Source organism: Felis catus, chromosome C1, assembly GCF_018350175.1.
Source record: "Felis catus isolate Fca126 chromosome C1, F.catus_Fca126_mat1.0, whole genome shotgun sequence".
Taxonomy (NCBI): domain Eukaryota; kingdom Metazoa; phylum Chordata; class Mammalia; order Carnivora; family Felidae; genus Felis; species Felis catus.
Window position 1 is genome coordinate 106,272,479 of NC_058375.1, and position 21,515 is coordinate 106,293,993.

General features: G+C 44.7%; 2 protein-coding genes and 1 long non-coding RNA gene across 6 annotated transcripts; 2 read left to right on the top strand and 1 right to left on the bottom strand.

Moving 5' to 3' along the window:
• Positions 1-189: 189 nt before the first annotated feature.
• Positions 190-15,672, bottom strand: MRPL9 (mitochondrial ribosomal protein L9). 3 transcript variants are annotated; one of them, XM_023259173.2, is made up of 7 exons: positions 14,889-15,672; positions 14,559-14,715; positions 13,977-14,101; positions 13,722-13,772; positions 12,618-12,719; positions 12,024-12,107; positions 190-678 (listed from the first exon to the last, which is right to left on the bottom strand). In XM_023259173.2, the coding sequence occupies exons 1-7, from the start codon at positions 15,003-15,005 to the stop codon at positions 574-576; spliced, it is 741 nt and encodes a 246-aa protein (XP_023114941.1). In that variant the 5' UTR covers positions 15,006-15,672; the 3' UTR covers positions 190-573. The 3 variants fall into 3 exon arrangements, with proteins under 3 accessions (XP_023114941.1, XP_006935214.1, XP_019693415.1); XM_006935152.5 differs by lacking the exon at positions 190-678 and adding an exon at positions 11,177-11,917 and having other exon boundaries at positions 14,889-15,050; XM_019837856.3 differs by lacking the exon at positions 190-678 and adding an exon at positions 11,856-11,940 and having other exon boundaries at positions 14,889-15,058.
• LOC109502608 lies at positions 7,513-10,879 on the top strand. Of its 2 annotated transcripts, none has more exons than XR_006583051.1 (2): positions 7,513-10,558; positions 10,790-10,879. It is a non-coding gene; the product is annotated as an uncharacterized LOC109502608 (long non-coding RNA). The 2 variants fall into 2 exon arrangements; XR_002161324.3 differs by having other exon boundaries at positions 7,513-9,723.
• A 2,022-nt stretch (positions 15,673-17,694) lies between the features above and the next one.
• On the top strand, positions 17,695-20,940 carry OAZ3 (ornithine decarboxylase antizyme 3). Its single transcript, NM_001290358.1, is given in 5 exon segments — positions 17,695-17,922; positions 18,207-18,343; positions 19,207-19,382; positions 19,883-19,968; positions 20,694-20,940. Coding segments are annotated over 5 exon segments (705 nt in total). The 5' UTR covers positions 17,695-17,758; the 3' UTR covers positions 20,837-20,940.
• The last annotated feature ends 575 nt before the right edge of the window (positions 20,941-21,515 follow it).

The window sequence follows — 21,515 nt, forward strand, 5'->3', positions numbered from 1 at the left end:
AAGTAATCTCTACACCCAGCATGGGGCTGGAACTCACAACCCTGAGATGGAGAGTCTCACCCTCCACTGACTGAGCCAGCCAGTGGCACCCTTTACTCAGATTTCGGTCTCAAAGTGTGTTTGCCCGGAAACTCAACCTGCCAAGAATCGGTGCCAAGACTACCAAGGAGAGCTGAATCTAAACTGTGATTTTGTTTTATTTTTTATATTTTACTGATAGATTGGTGTGGTTGACATCTTTATTGCTTTCGAGGTGGGGGCAGGTGCTCAGGAGCTCTTGGTGGGGGCGGCTCCCTCTTCACCGGCACAGGCTTCTGGCAGCCATGTGCACATCTGGGCGGTACTTGCTCTTGCGGGTCGTGTGCCTGGTGCTACTGAGGGTGGCCCGGGCATTCTTGTTGACAGCAGTCCTCATGCAGGAGGTGGCGGGGTTTCGCTGGCCGGATCTCTGCTTCCTGACCACCACTGCACCATGCCTTTGGTCAGCAGCTCGGTGCCCACCCGTGCCCACCCATGCCCACAGTCTTGCGGTGAAACAAGCCTGTTGTAGCAGAAGGAGTTGTGAGCCTTCGGTTATCTGGCTGGGTGCTGGGTGTCTTCTTCTTCCTCTTGATCAGGAAGCTGGAGCAGCGCCACACGACCGGACGCAGCAGTGGGCACACCTGACGCAGCCTCGCACTATGGGAAAACAAATGGGGATTTCAAAGGATTTCAAAGCGGAATCACCTGTTGGCCAGCTGGCAGTGAGGCCCCCCATCCCCGGTGGTAGGTAGAGCATGCGTGGCCCCCGCACACTGGATCAGTGCAATTGTTGAAACCCTCACTGGCCGTGAAGTAGGATGGGATCCTGGGGAAAGGCAACGCATCGGTGGGTGAAATACACTGTGTCTGAGAAGTTATAAAGACCGTGGGATTGGGCGGCTGCTCTGCTGGAGGCTCTTGATACCTCGGGGAAAAGGTGATGAAGGGCTGAGGGTAATTAATCACCAGCTAAAGGCCGACTGTAAAGCCTGAGGCCCTCCTTGGCAACTTATAAAGAGACTTTTACCTCCTGCATCTTCAGGACCCTGAGAATAAGCTCCAAGATTTAATTATGAGAGTAGGAGAGCTCCCGAGAAGTTTGAATTCTTAACTCTGGCAGGTCTGTTTGGAAGGAGACACGGACTGGGACATCTGGGTCGATGCTTTTGAACATCCTGAATCCCCCATTCTCCTGCATCCCTCTGGCCTGCGAAAGTACCTACTTCTTCCTGTCAGAGGCCATCCCTCCTCCCTTACCCAGCTGGGTGCCCCCTCATGGAAGACTGCCCTGCAGACACCAGTGGGCCTGGCCAGCATGTACTGGCTGCAGATGGTTGAAGATGTGTTGGGCTGGGTTATGAAGTATTGGATCAAGGAGGGTGGGATATAAAGTTTGATAAGGAAGATGGATATGGAAGTAACTTCCTGTGATACAGGACTTAATGCTCTAACAAGGCCCCCAAGAGATGTTGCTAATACTCGGATAAGGTGCCTCTTAGAAAGTCAGAGGAAGCCATGGCCCACATTAAGTGAAGCAGAAATGCCAGAACAGGGTGCCTGGGTGGCTCAGTCAGTTAAGCATCTGACTTTGGCTCAGGTCATGATCTCAGTTTGTGAGTTCGAGCCCCGTGTCGGGCTCTGTGCTGACAGCTCAGAGCCTGGAGCCTGCTTCAGATTCTGTGTCTCCCCCTGGCTCTGCCCCTCCCCTGTTCATGCTCTGTCTCTCTCTCTCTCTCTCTCTCTCTCTCTCTCTCTCTCTCTCAAAAATAAATAATAAAAAATTTTACAAAAATGCCAGAACAGTCATGGTAGATGGTGGAAGAAAACATCAAAGGGCCAAAAATCGTGGGCATCTTAGAGTAAATATGCTAAGTAAAGCCAGAAAAGTCACCAAATGATTATGTTCCATGAGAGGGCCCAAGGGTAGTCCATCTACTGAAGCGATGAAGAATGTCCTGGTGAGACAGGCACCAGTTTCATTGAGAAGCTCAGTGATGGCCTCGCCCTAAAGGCTAGTGCTGAACTGTCACAGAACTGGGCTCACTGGTAGCAGTGGGAATGGCAGGGCACTGGAACAGGCAGGTGGTGGGTGCCTAACTGTTGGAATCAAAGTAACTGAATTACTGCACTGGGCGGGAAGGTTGGACAGGCATCCAGAGTCTGAATCTGATTGGCAGATTGCTGGAGATGATTCACAGAACATGGCTTTCCTAGGAACGAGATAGATGGCACTCAACAAGGCTATTTTTTTTTTAATGTTTATTTTTGAGAGAGAGAGATAGAGCAAGTGGCGGAGGGGCAGAGAGAGAGGGAGACACAGAATCTGAAGCAGGCTCCAGGCTCCGAGCTGTCAGCACAGAGACACGGGGCTCGAACTCACGAACTGTGAGGTCATCACCTGAGCCAAAGTTGGACACTTAACCGACTGAGCCACCCAGGCACCTCTCAACAAGGCTATTATTGCCCAATCTGTACCATAAAAAGAAATCAAGGATGGACGATCAGGAGGCTGAGGACAGCCACCTGATAAAAAGTTACAATTCATTAAAAGAGAAAACCTTATAGTTCCTTCCTGTTTCTACACCTGAGCCAGCTTTAAAAAATCATCCTTTATTGGGGTGCCTGGGTGGCTCAGTCAGTTAAACGTCCGACTTCGGCTCAGATCATGATCTCATGGTTTGTGGGTTCGAGCTCTTCGTTGGGCTCTGCGCTGACAGCTCAGAGTCTGGAGCCTGCTTCAGATTCTGTCTTTCTCTCTCTCCCTCTCTGCCCACTTGTTCTCTCTCTTTCTCTCTCTCTCTCTCAAAATAAACATTAAAAGTTTTTTTTATTGAAGTATAATTTATTTACATTAAAACTCACCAATTTAAAACGTACATTTTAGTAAGTTTTTCAAATTAACCATCACCACAAGATAGGTAACATTTCCATCATCCCACAACATTCCCTTATGCCCAGTGAGGTACTAGAAGAGCCAACTTATAACATCTAATGAGATCTGATTGTTAGCTAGCACCTCTTGCATACGCAGTGTTCAATGACATCACACTGGATACATGAAATTGTCAGTGGAAGGGGTATTTACACCACAGAAATTGGCAAATGCTACAAACCAGGGCTTCCTTCCCACTGAAAGCAGGTTGTTAAACATTTACTAGCCCACCACTGCTCATGCCCCTTTGCAGTCCAATCCCCATCCAAAGTCTGGCTCCTAGCCACCGCTGATACTTTGTCACAAGAGTTTTGCGTGAATGGAATCATATAGCATGTAGTCCTTTGTGTTTGTCTTCTTTCACATAGTGTATCTTTATATATTTATTTTTAATTTATTTAGTTTGAGAGAGACATAGTGCGAGTGGGGCTCGAACTCACAAAATTGGGAGATGGTGACCTGAGGTGAAACCACGAGTCGGACACTTGACTGACCCAGCCACCCAGGTGCCCCTCACATAGTGTATTTTTAGATTTATCAGTGCGGTGTGTATCATTAGTTCCTTTACCTTGATGAGCAGTATTCCATTGTTTATGTAATGCTGATGGCCATGTTTCCATTTGGGGTCATAAAGTTCCTATGAACATTAATATATCATTAGTAATTTTTCATTTCTCTTTAGTAAATGCCTGGGAACAGGGCTCCTAAATTAAATGGTAAGGGCATGTGTAACTTTGTAAGGAATTGCCAAAGCCTTCTCCAAAGGCTATCACATCCTGCATTCCTACCAGGAACATCTGACCAGTTTCTCTGAATCCTCACCAGCATTTGGTGTTATCAGTTTTTAATTTTAGCCATTAAAATTTTTTTAAAAATGTTTTATTCATTTTTGAGAGACAGAGAGAGGCAGAGCGTGAGCAGGGGAGGGGCAGAGAGAGAAGAAGACATAGAATCTGAAGCAGGCTCCAGGCTCTGAGCTGTCAGCACAGAGCCCGAGGCAGGGCTCAAACCCAGAATCATGAGATTATGACCTGAGCCAAACCTGGATGCTTAACTGACTGAGGCACCCCTAATTTTAGCCATTTTGATAGGTGTATAGTAAGATCTCATTTGTGGTTTTAATTTGCATTTCTCTCATGACTAATTATGTTGAATATCTTTTCATGTGCTTGTTTTCCCTCTATATACCCTTTTTGATAAAACATGTTCAGGTCTTTTGCCCATTTTCTGGTCAGATTGTTTGTAATTTTTTTCACTTTGAGTTTGAGAGTTCTTTTTACATTCAAGATACTGCTCCTTTGTTAGATCCATGATTTGCAAATATTGTGTCCCAGTAGCTTGTCTTTTCATCCTCTTCACATGGGCTTTCCAAGAACATATTTAAATTTTAATGAGGTCCACTTCTTGATTTTCCCTCTTATGGATCATTTGGCATCAAATGTAAGAACTCTTTGGGGTGCCGGGCTGCTCAGTCGGTAGACCATGCAGCTCTTGATCTCAGCATTGTAAGTTTGAGCCCTGCATTGGGTGTAGAGATTACTTAGAAATAAAAATCTTAAAAAAAAAAAAAAAAAAGAACTATTTGTCTATTCATAGATCTTGAAGATTATCTATTTTTTTTTAAAAAAAGTTTTATAGTTTTAATTTATATTTAGGTCTGTGGCCATTCTGAGTTAAATTTTGTATAGGGTGTTAGATGTAGGTTAAGTTTTATTTTGTGCCTATTGCTCTAGCTTTGTTGAAAAGGTTGTCTTTCCTCCATTTTATTGTTTTGGTATCTTTGTCAAAAAAAAAAAAAAGTTGGGCACATTTGTGAGTCTGTTTCTGGGATCTGTATTCTGTTCCATTGATCTATGTGTTTATCTCTCCACCTACAGGGATACCCAGCATTATTATAGCTATATAATAAATCTAAAATTTGGGTAGACTGATTTCTCACACTTTATTCTTCTTTTTCAAAATTCTTTAAGTTATGCTAGTTCCTTTGCCTTCCACATAAACTTTAGGACAATCTTGTATATGTTTACAAAAAAAAAAATTGGGATTTTGGTAATAATTACATTAAACCTGCATATCAGTATAGGGAAGAAGTGACATCTTTACTATGTCAAGTCTTTTGATCCATGAACACAATATGTCTCTCCATTTATTTAGATCTTTGATTTTTTCATCGACATCATGTAGTTTTTACCATATATATCTCGTATGTTTTGTTAGATTTATACCTATGTATTTTTGAACAATTTTAAAGTGTATTGTATTTTTAATTTTGGTGTCCACATGAGTGTGTGTGTGTGTGTGTGTGTGTGTGTGTGTGTGTGTGAATTTATTTTTAGGAGTTTTTTTGTAGATTCCTTTTTTGTAAGATTTTCTACATAGACAATCATGTCATCAGTAAATGGGGACAGTTTTCTTTTTTCATCTGTATGCTTTTTAGTTCCTTGTCTTGCCTTATTGCACTGTCTAGAACTACTAGCAGTATGTTGAAGAGGAGTGAGAACAGATATACTTGCCTTTTTCCTGATCTTAGGAGAAAAGTGCTCAGACTTTCACCATTAAGTATAATATTAACTGTAGACGTTTTGTAGGTGCTTTTGTCAAGTTGAAGAAGTTTCCCCATACTCCCATTTTTCTGAGAATATATATATTTTTAATCATGAATGGGTGCAGACTTTTACCAAATGATTCCTCTCCATCAATTGATGATCATGTAATTTTCTTCTTTGGAGGGTTACTGTGGTAGATTACACAGATTGACTTTTGAATATTGAGCCACATTTGCATCCCTGGAATAAACCCCAGTTGAGCATGGTATATAAATCTTACCACAATTTGATACAATCTATGTGCTGATACTTTGTTAAGGAGTTTTGCAGTTATATTCATGAGAGATATTGGCCTGTACTTTCTTTTGTACTATTGTTTTGTTTGTTTTCATGGTAATACTAGGAATTGGGAAATATTCCCTCCTATTTTGTGGAAGAAATCATACAAAGTTAGTGTTACTTCCTCTTTAAACATCTGGTAGAATTCTCCAGAGAAACCATCTGGACCTGAGAGCTTTTTGGGGGGACATGGGGGGCGGATCTTTAAATTATGAATTAATTCTCCTTAATTGTTATAGGGCTATTCAAACGATCTGTTTCACCCTGGGTCAGTTGTGGTAGTTTGTGCTTTTCGAAGGATTTGGTCCATTTTGTCAAATTTATGAATGTAGAGTTTATAGTGTTCCCTTGTCATTTTTTGATATTTGTGAAGTTTCTAGTGATATGCTGTTTCATTCCTGATATTTGTAGTTTGTGTCTTTTTTTAGTCAGTCTTGCTAGTGGTTTGTCGATTTTATTGGTGTTTTTCAAAGAACTAGCTCTTTCATTGATTTTCTCTTTTTTTCTTTTATAAATTCCTTTGCTTTCTGTTCCTTATTTTTTTTGTTATTTCCTTGCTCATGCTTGTTTTGAGTTTACTTTGGTCTTCTTTTTCTAAGTTCTTGAGGTGGGACTTTAGATAAAATGTATGCATTTAGTGCTTTGATTTTTCCTCAGCACTGCTTTAGCTGTGTGCAACAATGTTTGGTATGTTTTCATTTTTATTCAGTTCAATGTATTTAAAATTTATTTCCCTTGGGGCGCCTGGGTGGCGCAGTCGGTTAAGCGTCCGACTTCAGCCAGGTCACGATCTCGCGGTCCGTGAGTTCGAGCCCCGCGTCGGGCTCTGGGCTGATGGCTCAGAGCCTGGAGCCTGTTTCTGATTCTGTGTCTCCCTCTCTCTCTGCCCCTCCCCCGTTCATGCTCTGTCTCTTTCTGTCCCCAAAATAAATAAAAACGTTGAAAAAAAAATTAAAAAAAATAAAATAAAATTTATTTCCCTTGAGAATTCCTTATTGACCCATGAATTATTTAGAAGTGCATTTAGCTTTGAAGTATTATAAGATTTTCCTCCTTTCTTTCTACTGTTGGTTTCTATCTTATGTCCATGGTCATCAGAGAACATGTTCTGTATGACTCCATTTTTAAATCAGTTGATATTTGTCTTATGGTCCAGGTTACGGTCTATCTTGGTATATGTTCTGCTGGAGCATAATAAAGGTCTATTCCGCTGCTGTTGGGTGGAGTGTTCTATAAATGTTGATTAGGCCCTGCTGTGTTGTCATTTCAGTATTGGCACCTATTGATTGTCTTTTTTCATTCAGTTTGAGATCTTCTTGGTTCTTGGTATGATGAGAGACCCCCTCCCCATATATAATGACTTTATTTATTTTAATGTTTATTTATATTTGAGAGAGAGAGAGAGAGAGCGCACAAGCAGGGAAGGGGCAGAGAGAAAGAGGGAGACACACAATCCAAAGCAGGATCCAGGCTCTGAGCTGTCAGCACAGAGCCTGATGTGGGGCTCGAACCCACAAACTGTGATATGATCTGAGCCGAAGTAGGATGCCCAACCGACTGAGCCACCCAGGTGCCTCAAAACTTTATTTTTTTAAGTAACCTCTACACCCAACATGGGGTTTGAACTCACCACCCCAAGATCAAGAGTCGTGTGCTCTTCTGACAGCCAGTCAGGCAACCCATGATGACTTTTTATTGGAACCTAGATATTTTTGTGTTATGAGATTGAATCAAAATTTAAACTTCTGTTTTAACTTTCTGTGAACTGCTTTGGCATGGGAAGGGGAGGTGGGACTTCATGACCCTCCTCCACCAGCTCTAATCTCTGGCTTTGAGATTCCCCCCTCTGCAATGCTCCCTACAGCACAGTGCAGGAAACTATCTCTAGGTTCGTGGCCATTCTGAGTTAATTTTTGTATAAGGTGTTAGATGTAGGTTAAGTTTTATTTTGTGCCTATTGCTCTAGCATTTGTTGAAAAGGCTGTCTTTCCTCCATTGAATTGTTTTGGTATCTTTGTCAAAAAAAAAAAAAAAAGAGTTGGGCACAACTCTCAGTAAACTGAGGCTATCATAGGGCTCATCTCATTTATTTCCCTTTTTTCATTTTACGAAGTTCTGTACTACTTGCTTTTCAATATCCATAAACATTTTTTATAATTTTGTCTGGTTTTTTAGTTGTTTATAATGGGAAGGTGATTTCTGTCGGTGGAAGTAGAAGTCTTCCCGAACCAGTTTTTCAGCTGGAAACAACTGATGTAAGAGGCTAGGCCCCTAGAACAGCATGACCCTCTTGCAGGTCCAGCATAATATGTCCTGGACCATATGGACATTCCACAGATCATCACATTACTTCATTCAAGGTAATAATTCCCCTGGTCCTATAAGGACTCACGACCATTCGCTTAATACATGCTGGAGAAAGAGGCACAACCATTTGAGAAACTGTTGTATACAGGGTCTTATCTGATCCTGATGTCCATGGATCTGAAGCATCATCATGGCCTCCTGGTAGAGTGGCAGTGTATGGGGATGGGGTGACAAATGTATTCCAGACCCAGGTCTAGCTCTCAGTGGTCCTACTGGGTTCGTAGATCCACCCAGCGGTCATTTCACTGGTCCTTAATGGGTAACTGAGATGGATATATTTGATAGTTGGCAGAACTACACTAACCATGATAGGGTTAGAAAGGCCAGCACGAAGCTCCTGAAGTTGCTGCTACCATCTCAGGCCAAGATAATAAAAACTACCATAGTAGTGGCCCTCTTGCAGATCTAAAGGATGCAGGGATGGTGGGCCCATTAAAACACTATTTAATTCACTAGTCTGGTCCCTGGTAAAATCAGAAAGTTCTTGGAAGATCTCAATCATTTCAATTGTATCTGCTGTGCTAAATGCTAAATGTGGTGTCTTTGCTAGAGATTAACACAGCCGCAGGTACATGATAGGTGGCCATTAATCTGAGCAATATATTCTTTTCCATCTCTGTAAGAAAGGACCATAAAAAGTACTTTCACTACTGGGATGAGCAGGAATAGTCTTGCACCTGGACCATGTAAAACCTCCCACCCTGTCATAATATGTCCTGGACCATATGGACATTCCACAGATCATCACGTTACTTCATTGATGACATCATGGTAATTGTACAGGATGAGCAAGAAATGGCAAGTGCACTAGAAGCCTTGATAGGATAAACATCCTTCAAGTAGTGGTACATAAAACTGCAAATACCCAGTAATGTTTTTAGAGGTCCAGTGGTCTGGACCATGCCAGGATGTTCCCTCCAAAGTAAAGGAGAAATTTTACTTCTCACATCTCACTCCCAAGAAGGGAACACAGTGCCTGACAAACCTCACTGGGGTCTACAGACAGCATATTCCACACTTGGAAATACTGTTCTGACACATGTATCAATTCTGATAATGGACAGATGCAGTCATGGCCTGCAAGGGCATAATGACCAGGTACCTTATCAGGTAACCTATTTGGACCAGAAGTACAAGTTGAGGGGGTGTGGGTAGGAATCTAGATGGGGAGTAGAGAAGGGAGATGAGTACCAGTGCAGACAGGGTAAGTTACAGCAGCAGGGGCTACGGCCTGTCTCAGACCTTCCTCTGTTAACCAGTTTTCCCAGGAAAAGAGGCCCATCAAATCCTGAAGGGATCACTCTAGAACTCAAGAAACAATGGATCCGAACAGCACGAAAGGTGGACTATAGTGAAGACCTAGTGTGCTGCCCAGATTCCCCGCTTCAGGACTGAAGCACTCATTTCCCAAGCTGCTGAGAATGCGGACGGTGCTCTTCTGAGTCCCCTTGGGAGCTGCCTTTTTCGGAAGTCAGACACCTCAGCCAAGGACATGGCCCCTTTTTAGCCAATGTGGGGGTACGTATGTGGCCACTTGCCTCAATAGAGTACACATTTCCACACAGCCATCCTAGCTTGAGTGAGAGGGACTGACGGAGGTCTTTGTTGAGACCAGCTTAACCTCCTCCTCTACCGAATCCTGCTTCCTGTACTCCCCCGAAGGTGTCAACCCAGTCTAAGATCGCTTCATCATAAACTTCCTGCACACAAATTTCCAATTCAGTCTGTTTCGCCAGGAACTTACACTATGACAAATATTTAAACACTTTGGAGACGAGCTGTGTGGAATGTTGTGGTTGTTGCTCAGGCAATTTCAGAGATGTTCTGATGGGGACATGGTGGTGTGGAAAGATGTGTTAAATGAGCTTTTCACCAGTTACAGTAGGGATGAAGATCACTGAAATGGCAGATTTCAAACATCAGTCGTAAGTTTCAACACCTTGAGTTATGGAGTCTGCTGGCTAGTGTGTGGCTGGCTAGTTTTCAGCGCAACTGATGATAGACTTCTATCAGTTGGGATGGCCTCATGTGAATCAAAGTGCTTAACGGACTCATAGTGGTAGGTGAGCTCAAACATTAGGTTAGAAACTAGTCTCTCTGAGCTTCTGATAAAGACAGCAAAGAGTCATAAATTGTGTGACCTCACATTGTATTGGAGTGACTAGCACAATCCATTTGTCAGCAGTTGGATTTTTCTACTCGTAGACCTTGAACTTAGGCAGAATTATCTACTTCCCTTATCTCCTATCAAGATACCTGTTCCATAATTACCCAATGACTAGCCCTATATCTTAACCTTGCTCTGGAAACCAAGATGCCATCTTTTTCAAAATTTCAGGGTTACAGAAACAAAGTAAGTTCCCTTTTTAAGCTTTTTTCATTGCAGCTTCATTTTCTCCAACAATTACCCTTAGGCCTTATTTGGATCCCTTTAGAAAAGTGCTTATTCATATGTATAGCTTTATAAATATACCTAACAAAAATGACTTTTAAGACCTAAGACATATCAGCTTGTTAAGTAATTTGCCCATAGCACCCACGGGATATAGCCTATAAATGAATTTTATTTTCCCTTCCTTTTTAGCACCAAACCCCAGTAGCTCAAGAGTACAACCTACTTGGAAGTTCTGCCCCCAGTCTACTCATGCCCAGTAAACAGCATCTAAGAACACAATCTCTCTAGTCAATGGTTTTGTAATAGCACTGCATGGTGACAAACGGTAGCTATACAGCATAATGTATAGAATTATCCAATCACTACGCTGTACACCTGAGGATGTAACACGGTGTTGTCAACTATACATTAAAAAAACCTAAAAATTAAAAAGGTAAAATTTATCAAAACTTACGCACACACGTAAAGACCATACATGGTGCCATTTGCTTGAGAGAAATGTAAATAGACATAAAGGTGCAGTACTAAATCATAACTGCATAAAATTAACTGTAAAGACTGTAATAAACTAAAAAATAAGTAAAAACACAATCTCTTTATTTCCTCTTGAGATACAAATGTTCAATTTGTATGAGAATGAGCCTAGTGACGGAGACAGTGACTAGCTCTTCCATTTGTTCCAGTGAATTTCAGGCTAAATAAGATCCAGACTGTTTCCATCTGTTAATATTCAGCTTATCAAATCTACAGCCTGGTACTCCTTGAGCAGGACTACCCCAGTAAGGCCAGATGTGGTAACAGTCCAAGACAGAGGTGGAAAATACGGAGGATTCAACGTGTATATGCAGTTTCGGCTGTTGTCTCCATATGCTCTGTAAAATTCCACTATTTCGTCAGAGCTGGGAGTTGATCAGGGTGATGGCCCATCGTTGCTCCACTGCTCCTGATTCGGCTCTTCTTTTTTGCTTATTCATTTTGGGGAGAGAGTGTGAGTGGGGGAGGGGCAGGGAGAGAGGAGGACAGAGGATCCAAAGCAGGCTCTGCACCGACAGCACAGAGCTCAATGTGGGGCTCGAACTCACCAACCGAGAGGCCATAACCTGAACTAAAGTCAGATGCTCAACTGACTGTGCCCTCCAGGAGCCCCTGATTCTGCTCGTCTGATTTTGAGGGACAGTAGATTCAGAAAGTCTGGGAGCTGGTGGGGGCCATTCCCTTGGCAGCTTGTTGGGCTAACCAGTACTTGTATCTTTTGGTCTTGGGCCTCTCAAAGTTCACCACAGACATAGGTACCCTCACAGTGTCAAGTCCATTTACCTGTACACAAAACCAAAGGAATCCTCAGAGGTTAGTTGGGCAGATAAGAGCTAATACCAAGCTTTTTACCCAGCCAAAAAAAGGAGACAGGACGTGAAATACTCACCGTCACCTCACACCAGTACTTGCCCCACTGTGTAATGGGTTCTTCTGGTAACTTTAATGCATGCGGGGCGACCACAACACCAAGCTGCAAAAAAGTCAAAGCCAAAAGGAGCTCTGTTTATGTTGATGTAACTCTAGGCAACCTCAAAGAAGGTTCTGGAATTTCCTGTACAGGAATGAATAAAACTGAGTTTACCCTGGCTGATACCATGTTTACCCTCCACAGATAGTGGCAGAGAAACTCAGTCCCAATTTCTCAGAAAGGGAGGAGGATCCACCAAAGAGAAACAGGGATTGAGACCAAAATCACTTCCTCCACACAAGAGTAGAAACTCTACAGTGGGTCACATTTCCCACGTTTTTCCTAGAGAGGAAATAAATGATGCCACCATCTTTTCCTATCAGTCTTCAAATTTTGACCACCCTTACTCTTTAGTCATTTCCCTTCCTCAACCCTGCAACCAAGAACACTTTCCCTAACTCCAGCTGGACGATCACACCCTTTCCTAACGAAGGGATCGATCCTGAGCCTCCTTCCCAGGGGTAGCTTCTGCCCTCAGAGGGACAGTGGTGCTTGGTGCTTGGGAACACTCACATTTTTGAAGAAATGGCGGGCAACTATTTCAGGGTTTAGTTCCCATTTGACGTTGTTTTTCATCCCCACCTCCAGGTGACAGCTTTTGAGAAACGTCACTGTCTGATAGGAAATATAAACAGGGGCTAGGTTAGAGTTGGAATCAAAGGAGAAGAAACATGTTAGCAAAAGGCACAAGGTCTGAATTCAGGAAAGAGGCACAATGTCTGCCTCACAAACATACAGGTGAGAAGATGAATAGGAAAGCGAATATTTCTACTGCCTCAAGGCTGATTCTGTACAAAGAAGGAGAATGTCACCTATTCCTGGTTGTTCCTAAGCAAGGAGAAACAGGCCATGTCAAAGTTAGACTTATCAATGGGGACCACTGATACACCCCAGGATAGAATGGCTTTCGTAGACCATTTTAACCCAATACTTCTGGCCCTTCAGTCCCACCTCTATCCTTTCTGCTTATAGAATGAAATATAAATTCATCAGCTGAGGATTCAAAATGTTTTACAAATCTCACCCCAACTCCCTTTACAGCCATAAGTATTATCCTATATGAGTCCTCTGTTATTGGACTAGTCTACCTAGACTGGTCTACCTTTTATGTTAAAGCATGCCTTAATTATCTACATACACTTTTTCTTCCTTAAGAATACCTTTCCCACCCTCCTGGCCTATCCAAAGCCTACTAATCCCACAGGGGCTAATCTAATCCCATCTGAAGAAAAGCCCTCTCCATCACTCTAATCCTTTTTGGTCCATGTCATTCTTCTAATCTACTGCCTTGAAGTTACTGATCACTTTCTCATGTGTCTCATGTTTTTTGTGACTTGTCTGTAAACATCTATGGAGGCAGAGCCCTCATCTCACACTTTTCCATGGGTCCCCTACTACCTGGGTTGGGGCTTTACTCAATAAGCTAGGGCACTTCACCCAACAAGTCAGGATCTCCCAGGAGGTCTCAGAACCAGTTTTGGCAGCCAAGCATTTCCCCTTTCTCCTACACTTGTGTCTGCAATCAGGATACTTCAAGGAAATCAAGGAGCCTCTCAGGAAGAGGCTGGTAACTCCTTAAGTGACAAATAAGTAAGAACTTTCCATGTTTTTACTCACCATCTCACCCGCCCTGGTCTGGATCCTCTCTAATTTTCCTTCTTGTCTCAGCTAGAAAAAGAAAGTTAAAGGTGAAAAAAATGAAAAGAAAAATGAGTCCATGATAAATATCAAACTCTTATTATGCTGGACATAGGCTGGGTTTCTGGATTCCTATTCTTCTAACCCCTATTTCGTTTTTAAGTTAAATATCAAAGGGAAGGAAGTTGCTAGAAGAAATCTTAAGGTTTTATTCTTCCAAGTCCCTCTGCTCACCAATTTCTCCTCTTCAAAGAGTTTCTTGTTTTCAGGGGATGCATATACAGCCAGACCTTGAGGCAACAGTCGATTCCGGCCCAAAGGTTTCTTCACTGAGACCAGGTCACCCCGGACTCCAAGTCCTGCCAAGGAGAACAGACACTGGATCAGATGACCTCCTAAAGAGGCGATGATCAAAGACACACCTCTTATTCTCTCACAGTACTTATTCCTCCTAGAAAAAATATTAATACTCACTAAGAACAACACTTAAGGGACTTCTAATTAGTTTTTTTACGGCCTGATTTAGAAGTTTCACATTCCCTGTACAAAGTGAGAGTTGTCCCATCACAGGGTTTCAGTCATTGTAGCACATGCTGTTGGGCCTCCTTTCCCCTCTACACAGTTGCCCCATTCGCGTTCCTTTTTCTATGCAGGAGGCCAATGGCACAATCACAGTACTTTTTATGGCTTCCTCTCCTCAAATACAGAGCAGATCATTTCTACAAACGGCGAGAAATAGCTAAACGGGGAGGGCAGGAAAGAGCTGACGCCAAACGGGGCCAGCCTGAGGTAGGAGATACCTTTGCCGGGCCTTACCTACCACCGACTGGGTGAGGATGAGCTCCAGGTTGCCTTTGGGCCCGTGTTTCGTGTCCTCTACCAGCTTGTAGACGCGGTGTCGCCGGTGCAGGCGCGGCTTCCGGCCGTCTCCAGCCAACGGTACCTTCCACCAGCGCTCCACGATGACCGTGCCCTGGCAGTCGGGGAGCGGGGGTGAGCGAGTCTCCCGGGGAAACTCCTGGCGCCCTCGGGCGCCGGCACAATGTGAACCCGCCACCCTCAGGCCGGAACCCCTCGGAAGCAATACTCGGGCGTAAAGAGCCCCGCCGGAGGCGAGGACCGCCACGGCTCAGAGCTGGGCCTCACCCGACTGTGAGAGAGGCTGAAGCCGCGCTCCGGGCCGGGGGCGGCCCCCGCGAGCGGCAGCCGCAGCAGCTCCCGGACGGCTCCTCGCAGCAGCACCCACGCCCCAGCCGCCGCCATGTTCCCGGCGCCGAGGGAGAGCGGAGGAGGCCCCCGGCGCCGGCGCAGGAAAGGCCCCAGCGGCTGCCCGCGGCGCGCCTGAGCCGCCGCTGCTCCCGCCGGCGAAGCCGAGGGGCAGGCCCGGCCCGGGTCTGACCGGCCTCCCAGCCAGGGTCTGGGTCGACGCTCCGTGCTTCAGCGCTGCCTCATCCCCTCTTCACTGTTTCTTCTCGGGGCAGGGACGCCCGTAGTTATTGGCAGATCATGGAGGGAGCTGGAAAAGGCACCGTGTCCCTCTTGGCTTCGCTTTAAAATGGGGGCTTCGGTTTAGCTGCGGCAGCTCTGAGGGTTCCAGCTCTGGCATTCTGTGATAACCGGATGCTGAGGGAAGAGGGACGCTGCTTTCCCTTTTGCTTACTGCAGATCTGCCTAAAAGTGGGGGAGGGATGGGATCCTCTGGAAAACTATGGCAGCCCCGGGAGGAGGCTGACCCTTAATCTTTACACCTGCGGTATTTAAGCTCGTGTTTAAAGCAGAATTCAAAATCACAAGGGAGATGAGCCACAGAAAAAGGAAACTGTGGTAGAGTCTGGACCGTTCGAGAGTCTCAAGCCCTCGAGAGAAGACCATCTAGATGGGATGAGCAGGGTCTGTTTTGGCAGCGGAGATTGTGTAAGGGCGCTCTCAGCATCGTGTTGTTTTACTTGTTTGACCGGTAAACGTTGTCCCTCCTCCTAATTGCGCTTTCCTCGCTTAGCTTCCAGGACACCAGTTTTGTTTTTGTTTTCTTCCTACTTCACCAGTTTTCAGTCTCCTTGCCTGGTTTCTCCTTTTCTCCGAACTTCTTAGGGTGCCGCCTAGGACAGTCTTTGGATCTTTACTCTTCTCAGTATACACCCCCGCTTTGATCTCCTTCAGTCTTGATGACTTCCAAAGTTCTCCATCCTAGACTTCTCCTAACTTCGCCCAGCTCGAATAGCCTGCTGCTTACTCCTCTTCTTGTGTGTCTAGTGGACACTTCAAAGTTAATATGCTCCAAACTAAACCCGTCTCTAGAGCCTGCTTCAAACTGTCTCACCTTGCAACCTTACCCATATCAGTTGATGGAAACTTCTTTCAGTTCTTGGACTCAACTTCTTTCTCTCATGCTCCAGGAAATCCTGTGGGTTCTATCTTTAAACGATTTCCAGAATCCAACCACTTCGCACCACCTTCAGTGCTTCAGCCTGGAATAAGACACCATCTTTCTCCTGGATCACTGTAGTAGTTAGTCTCTTGGCAAATCTCCTTTAATGCTCCCCAGTTTATTTACAACACAACAGTCAGGATCTTTTAAAAAACATAGATAATATCATATCACTCCTCTACTCAAAACTTCACAGTGACTTCCCTCACACTGTAGTCTACAAGGCTTTCCCAAATCTGGCCCATTAGCTCTCTGACCTCACCTCCTGCTTTCCTCAGAACTTACACTGCAGCCTCCCTGCTGTTTCTTGAAAACACCGGGCACTCTCTTCAGGGCTTTTACATCCACTGTTGTGTAGGCACGGAATCCTCTTATCCCCAGATGCTGGCTTGGCTGACTCCCTCACTTCCTTTAAGTCTTTGATTAAATGCCATCTTTTCAATGAGGCCTACTTGGATCACTGTATGTTTCCCCAGCCTGCCCACCCCCTTCACCTCCTGACCTTCCTTTATCCTGCTCTTTTCTCCATAGCAGTTCTCATTGAACATCCTAAGTTTTCTTACAATGTTTACTGTTTTCTTTTGTCTTCTCACTGTTAGAAGCTAAGTTCCATTAGGCAGGGATCTTCGTTTATTGGTGGATCTTGGCACCTAGAATTCTGCCTGGCTTTCAGTAGGCCTTCAATAAATATTTGTTGAATGAAATGAGTGAATGAATATGCAGAGGTCTCAAACTGGTGGCCCCAGAATCAAATTTTGCTCACAATGTTGATTTTTTTAATCAACAGCTTTTATTTTTTAATAACCACTCCTTTTAAAAATTTGGAGGAATTTAGCACAAAAATCTATCTTTCCACTTTATGTTGAAAAATCATATCATCTGGAAGCACTGAGTCTGCATTTCTGCAACTGGATGAAACTGAGTTGTCAGCTTATTTTAGACAGTATATGAGCTTTCCATTTTGCTACAGCCCCACCCAGCAGCTCCATTAATTTCCATTAGCTGTCTTGGCTCCTAAAGGCATTTATAGTTTGCAATTTCTACCCTCCAGGGCAATGAGAAAGCTCAACAATGTGTAGCACCCCTGGATTATTAAAGGTAGGGATGACAATAAAAATACTGAATTGATAGGAACTGAGAACCAATGAATCAAGTCAGGCATTGAATCAGGGCTTTGGAAACCTACAGTGTCAGACACCAACCATTTAGTTGCTGAAGTGGGATGTGTGTGGTGTGTGTTACATGAGTGTGCGCACATGCACGCGTACTGCTGGAATAAGGGGCCAGGTTGAGGGCACTCAACAAGTGTTCAGGCAGGGCTATTCACCAATCAGTACAGAAGCTAAAGTACTGGTACAATTAAAAAAATCACTGGTACAGCCATGAAGTACATACTAGGTGAGTAGGAGGCTTAGTTAAGGGGGTTGGGTGGGGTGGAGGAGCAGCAGAGTGGAGTCTTGAAGTGACATAGGGCTGACCCTTTGCCCATGTCATAGTGCCCACCGGGTCACAATGACACCAGGCTGCCTAACCCCTGCCACTCATCTCTGAACCTCACTTTGCCGCAGGGAGGCATTGAACTGAGAAACTGCCTTGTAACAGGTTGCGCCCTTCTATCTTCTCCCTTTCTTATATCAAGAGGGGAAAAACACGGAACTACCTCTACCCGATCTGGTCACCATACGCCTATTACCTTTACTGTTACAAATACCGGATCACCCTCCGGGAGAAGATGCTGCCTTGTTATAAAAGGTACTTGTTTTCCTCTCTACTTGTAGTTGTTTACATAAACTCAGGAAAAATAAGAGAATTTGAAGGAACTTCCCAAGTGGCAAGAGATAATAATAGCAAAATAGGATGGAAGGCTGGCATGGAACTTAAAATTTTCCCACCTGGCTGGCCTGGGAGAATGGAAGCAGATAGGCTCATCCACAAAAGATAGTGCCAGAGCCTGGTCCTATGTACCTGGAAGTTATGAACCCCTCCCCTTCTCAGATGCAGAGGTAAACTAATTTGGGCCCCCTTTTCCTAACCAGCATCATATATAAGGAACGGGAGGACTTGACACTCCGGCCCCGTTACTGCCTTCAGTGCTCCTGAGTCCCCAGCAGGCCTCCAGGGGGTCAGAAGCACCGAGCAGGGTGACCACGACCAGCTTAAAGAATTATACTCGGTAAGTGGACTGCACACTGATGCTGTCCGGGGGCGGCCCCTGGCTTGCTGTAATGACACCTTAGGGAGAAGGGGCATAATTAGCTAACTGGAGAACAAATTTTAGATCTCGAGGCTCACGCAGAACAGCTACTTGCTTTGGAAACAAGAATTCTGGCCCAGAGATATTAAGTCAAGATCACAGAGCTGGTGGTGAGAAGCAGGATGGGGAAAGAGGAGGTTGGAACAAAGAGCAGAATGAATTAAGAGTTCTGGGACGGAAACTTGTTTAGATGCCAAGAGGGGACTAGAACCTAGAACTCCTCGACTTGGCCCTGTACCATACTACAACATGCCTGTGGGTGACCTCTGCATTTTAACTGAGAAATCCGAGAATTCAGAGAAAACCTCCATGATGTAAAAAAAGTGGAAGAGCACGGTCAGTGAGTCCGTAAACAGATGACATGGCATTGTTTAAAGAATAAGCTCCCTAGGGGTGCCTGGCTGGCTCAGTTGGTGGAACATGGCGACTCTTGATTTCGGGATTGTGAGTTCGAGCCCCATGTTGGGTGTGATTAAAAATCTTAAAAACAAAACAAAAACAAAGCTCTGTGATGTAAATATGTTTCTGAAGTGTTGGTGCACCCCTCAGGTGAGGTTAGCAGGCAGTGATATTGCAACTGCATTGACTGCTTTCCAGATTGGTATCAAGGAAAACTCCACAATAGAGAATTAGGTCCTAGGACTAAGGGACAGAGTGAGGATTTGGCTCCAATTCAGCCAGCCCCAAATTTGCTTCCTCAGACACAGCCAAATTGGCCTGAGATCTGACCTGAGGACTAGATGAGAACAGGAGACTGTGTTACTCTTTTGTTCCCTTTCCAGGCTGGGAACCTGACGGTGCTGGCTACTGACCCCCTGCTTCACCAGGATCCAGTACAGTTAGACTTCCACTTCCGCTGCACCCCCCAAACCTCTACCCATTGGCACGGCCTTCTCTGTGATCATCGACTCTTCCTGGATATCCCATATCAGGCCTTGGATCAAGGCAACTGGGAAAGGTGACTGAGCCCTGAAAGGAAAGTGGGGTGGGTGAACGGGGAAGAGGCAGGAGGGTCCCTTCTTTCATCATGTCATAATCAGGTGGTGGGCATGCTAACCCATGAGGGTGGATTCAGGAGCTAGATACTTTCACACCACCGAACTGGCATGCAGGCAAGCCCGTGAGCTGAGCCACGATCTGGGCTTCAAGGGAGAAGAGCCCCCAGGGAGATTGATGGACCCCGATTCAGAAACACAGAAGTGAGGATCAAACAGGATGTGTCTTCGGACTGTCTTTCTAGAGTGGCTCCTTCTCCCCAGGCCCCTCTAGGATATAGAGGTCAGTTTTGTAATCCCTGGGCTTCGGAGAAACATTTACCAACACCAGCTTATCAACTTTCATTTCCTGGCTTGGGTCAGGAAAAAATTGAGCCATGAGGTTTCTTCTACTCAAGTAGGTGTTTGGATTTTGAATTCACTAAATATTTCATCAACTAGGATTCCTCTTTCCGACCCCTAGTTTGACTGCAACACTGGAGTATGTGGAGGAGAAGACCAACGTGGACTTGGTGTTTGTAAGCTTCCAAAATAACCGGAATGACAGAGGTAGGGATTGGCAGTCCTTCCTGGCCCCTGGTGCTGTAGTAGCTGACAGCAACTTTTCCTTTGTAGGAGACCCTCTTCCCCGACTTTTTAAAAAAGATCACACTCATACACATTTCAGGGATTTAACCACCATCATCCCCACCCCCATTCCAAGGAAATGAAGGCAACTAGCACTCTGTTCTCAGATTACACTTGGATTATGAGGAAAGCCTCGACCGAGGAAGCACTGGTGACATTAACAGAACTATTCAAGGCATGTAGCTGGTAGGACAGAAAGGACCTCAAAGGTATTAAGCACCTACAGTGTGAAAGTGTTGGGTATAGGGCCAGGAAGATAGGAATGGGTTTATCCGGATGCTTGGAGCACACGTTCCAGAAACTACGACCTCCTCCCTCCTCCTTCCCCGCTTCTGTGGGACAGAAGATGGTCAAGAGCTTAGTACACCATCATTGTTAGGCATTTCATGATCATCTTATTTAATCAAATTCTGAGGAAGATCACCATCTTATAAATGGAAAAACTAAAGCTCCGAAAGGGTAACTTGTACAGTGTCACAAAGCTTAGCAAGCCTTAGAGCCAGGGGTGGAGTGTAGGCTAGTCAGTCCAAAGCAGATCACCCTAATGCTTGCACTACATGGCTTCCCTTCAGCCACTCCCTAAAGAAGCCAAATCCAGGGAAAGTTGTATAGAGCCTCAAAAAATGTTCTAATTTTTTTTTTCACAGGTGCCCTGCTACGGGCCTTCAGCTACATGGGCTTTGAGGTGGTCAGACCAGATCACCCTGTCCTCCCTCCCTGGGACAATGTCATCTTTATGGTGTATCCCCTTGAAAGGGAACTTGGCCACCTGCCCAGTGAGCCTCCCTGAACATGCCTATTCCTGTTGAGGGGCTGGGAGCCTTGGCCAGTGGGAACCAGGATGTGATTCAGGACACCTTTCATCCTAGAAATAAAGGGTAGTGCAATCCTCAAGTGTTCACTATTTCTTGGGGGTGTGGGGGAAGGCAGGGTTGGCTGTAGTGGAACATTAGCCTTACAGAACTGAATTCACTATAGAATAAACGTTTAATGATGGAAAAGTCAGAGGGAAGAGAGCCAAGGATTTTAGGTTCCTTTGCTTTCCCCTCTACTCCAAAATCCATTTACTTATTCTAACCAGTAACTGTGTACTTGCCAAGAGCAAAAGCCAGGGACTAGGGAATTCAGAAAGACAAGCCTTGTTGGGAGTTTTTCCTTCACATATTTCAGATTGGATTAGAGGCAAGTATGAATTCCTTCTCTTTGGATGTGGAGAAAATCCAAGAAGGTAGCTGGACCCCACAGCTTTGGCTCAAGGGGAGGATTTCAAAAGACAAAATAAGAAATAAGGAATAGAAGAGGGTGTTCCAGACAAGGACAGGATGTGTTGGAGCCCATCCAACTGGGACATGAACTGATGAAACATAAAGGCCACATAAGTGGAACAGACATGTACTCACGGGAAGAAGCCACGGCTAAGAATGAGGCACTGCTTGTTTTCCTCAGCAAGAAGTCCTACCAATGAATTA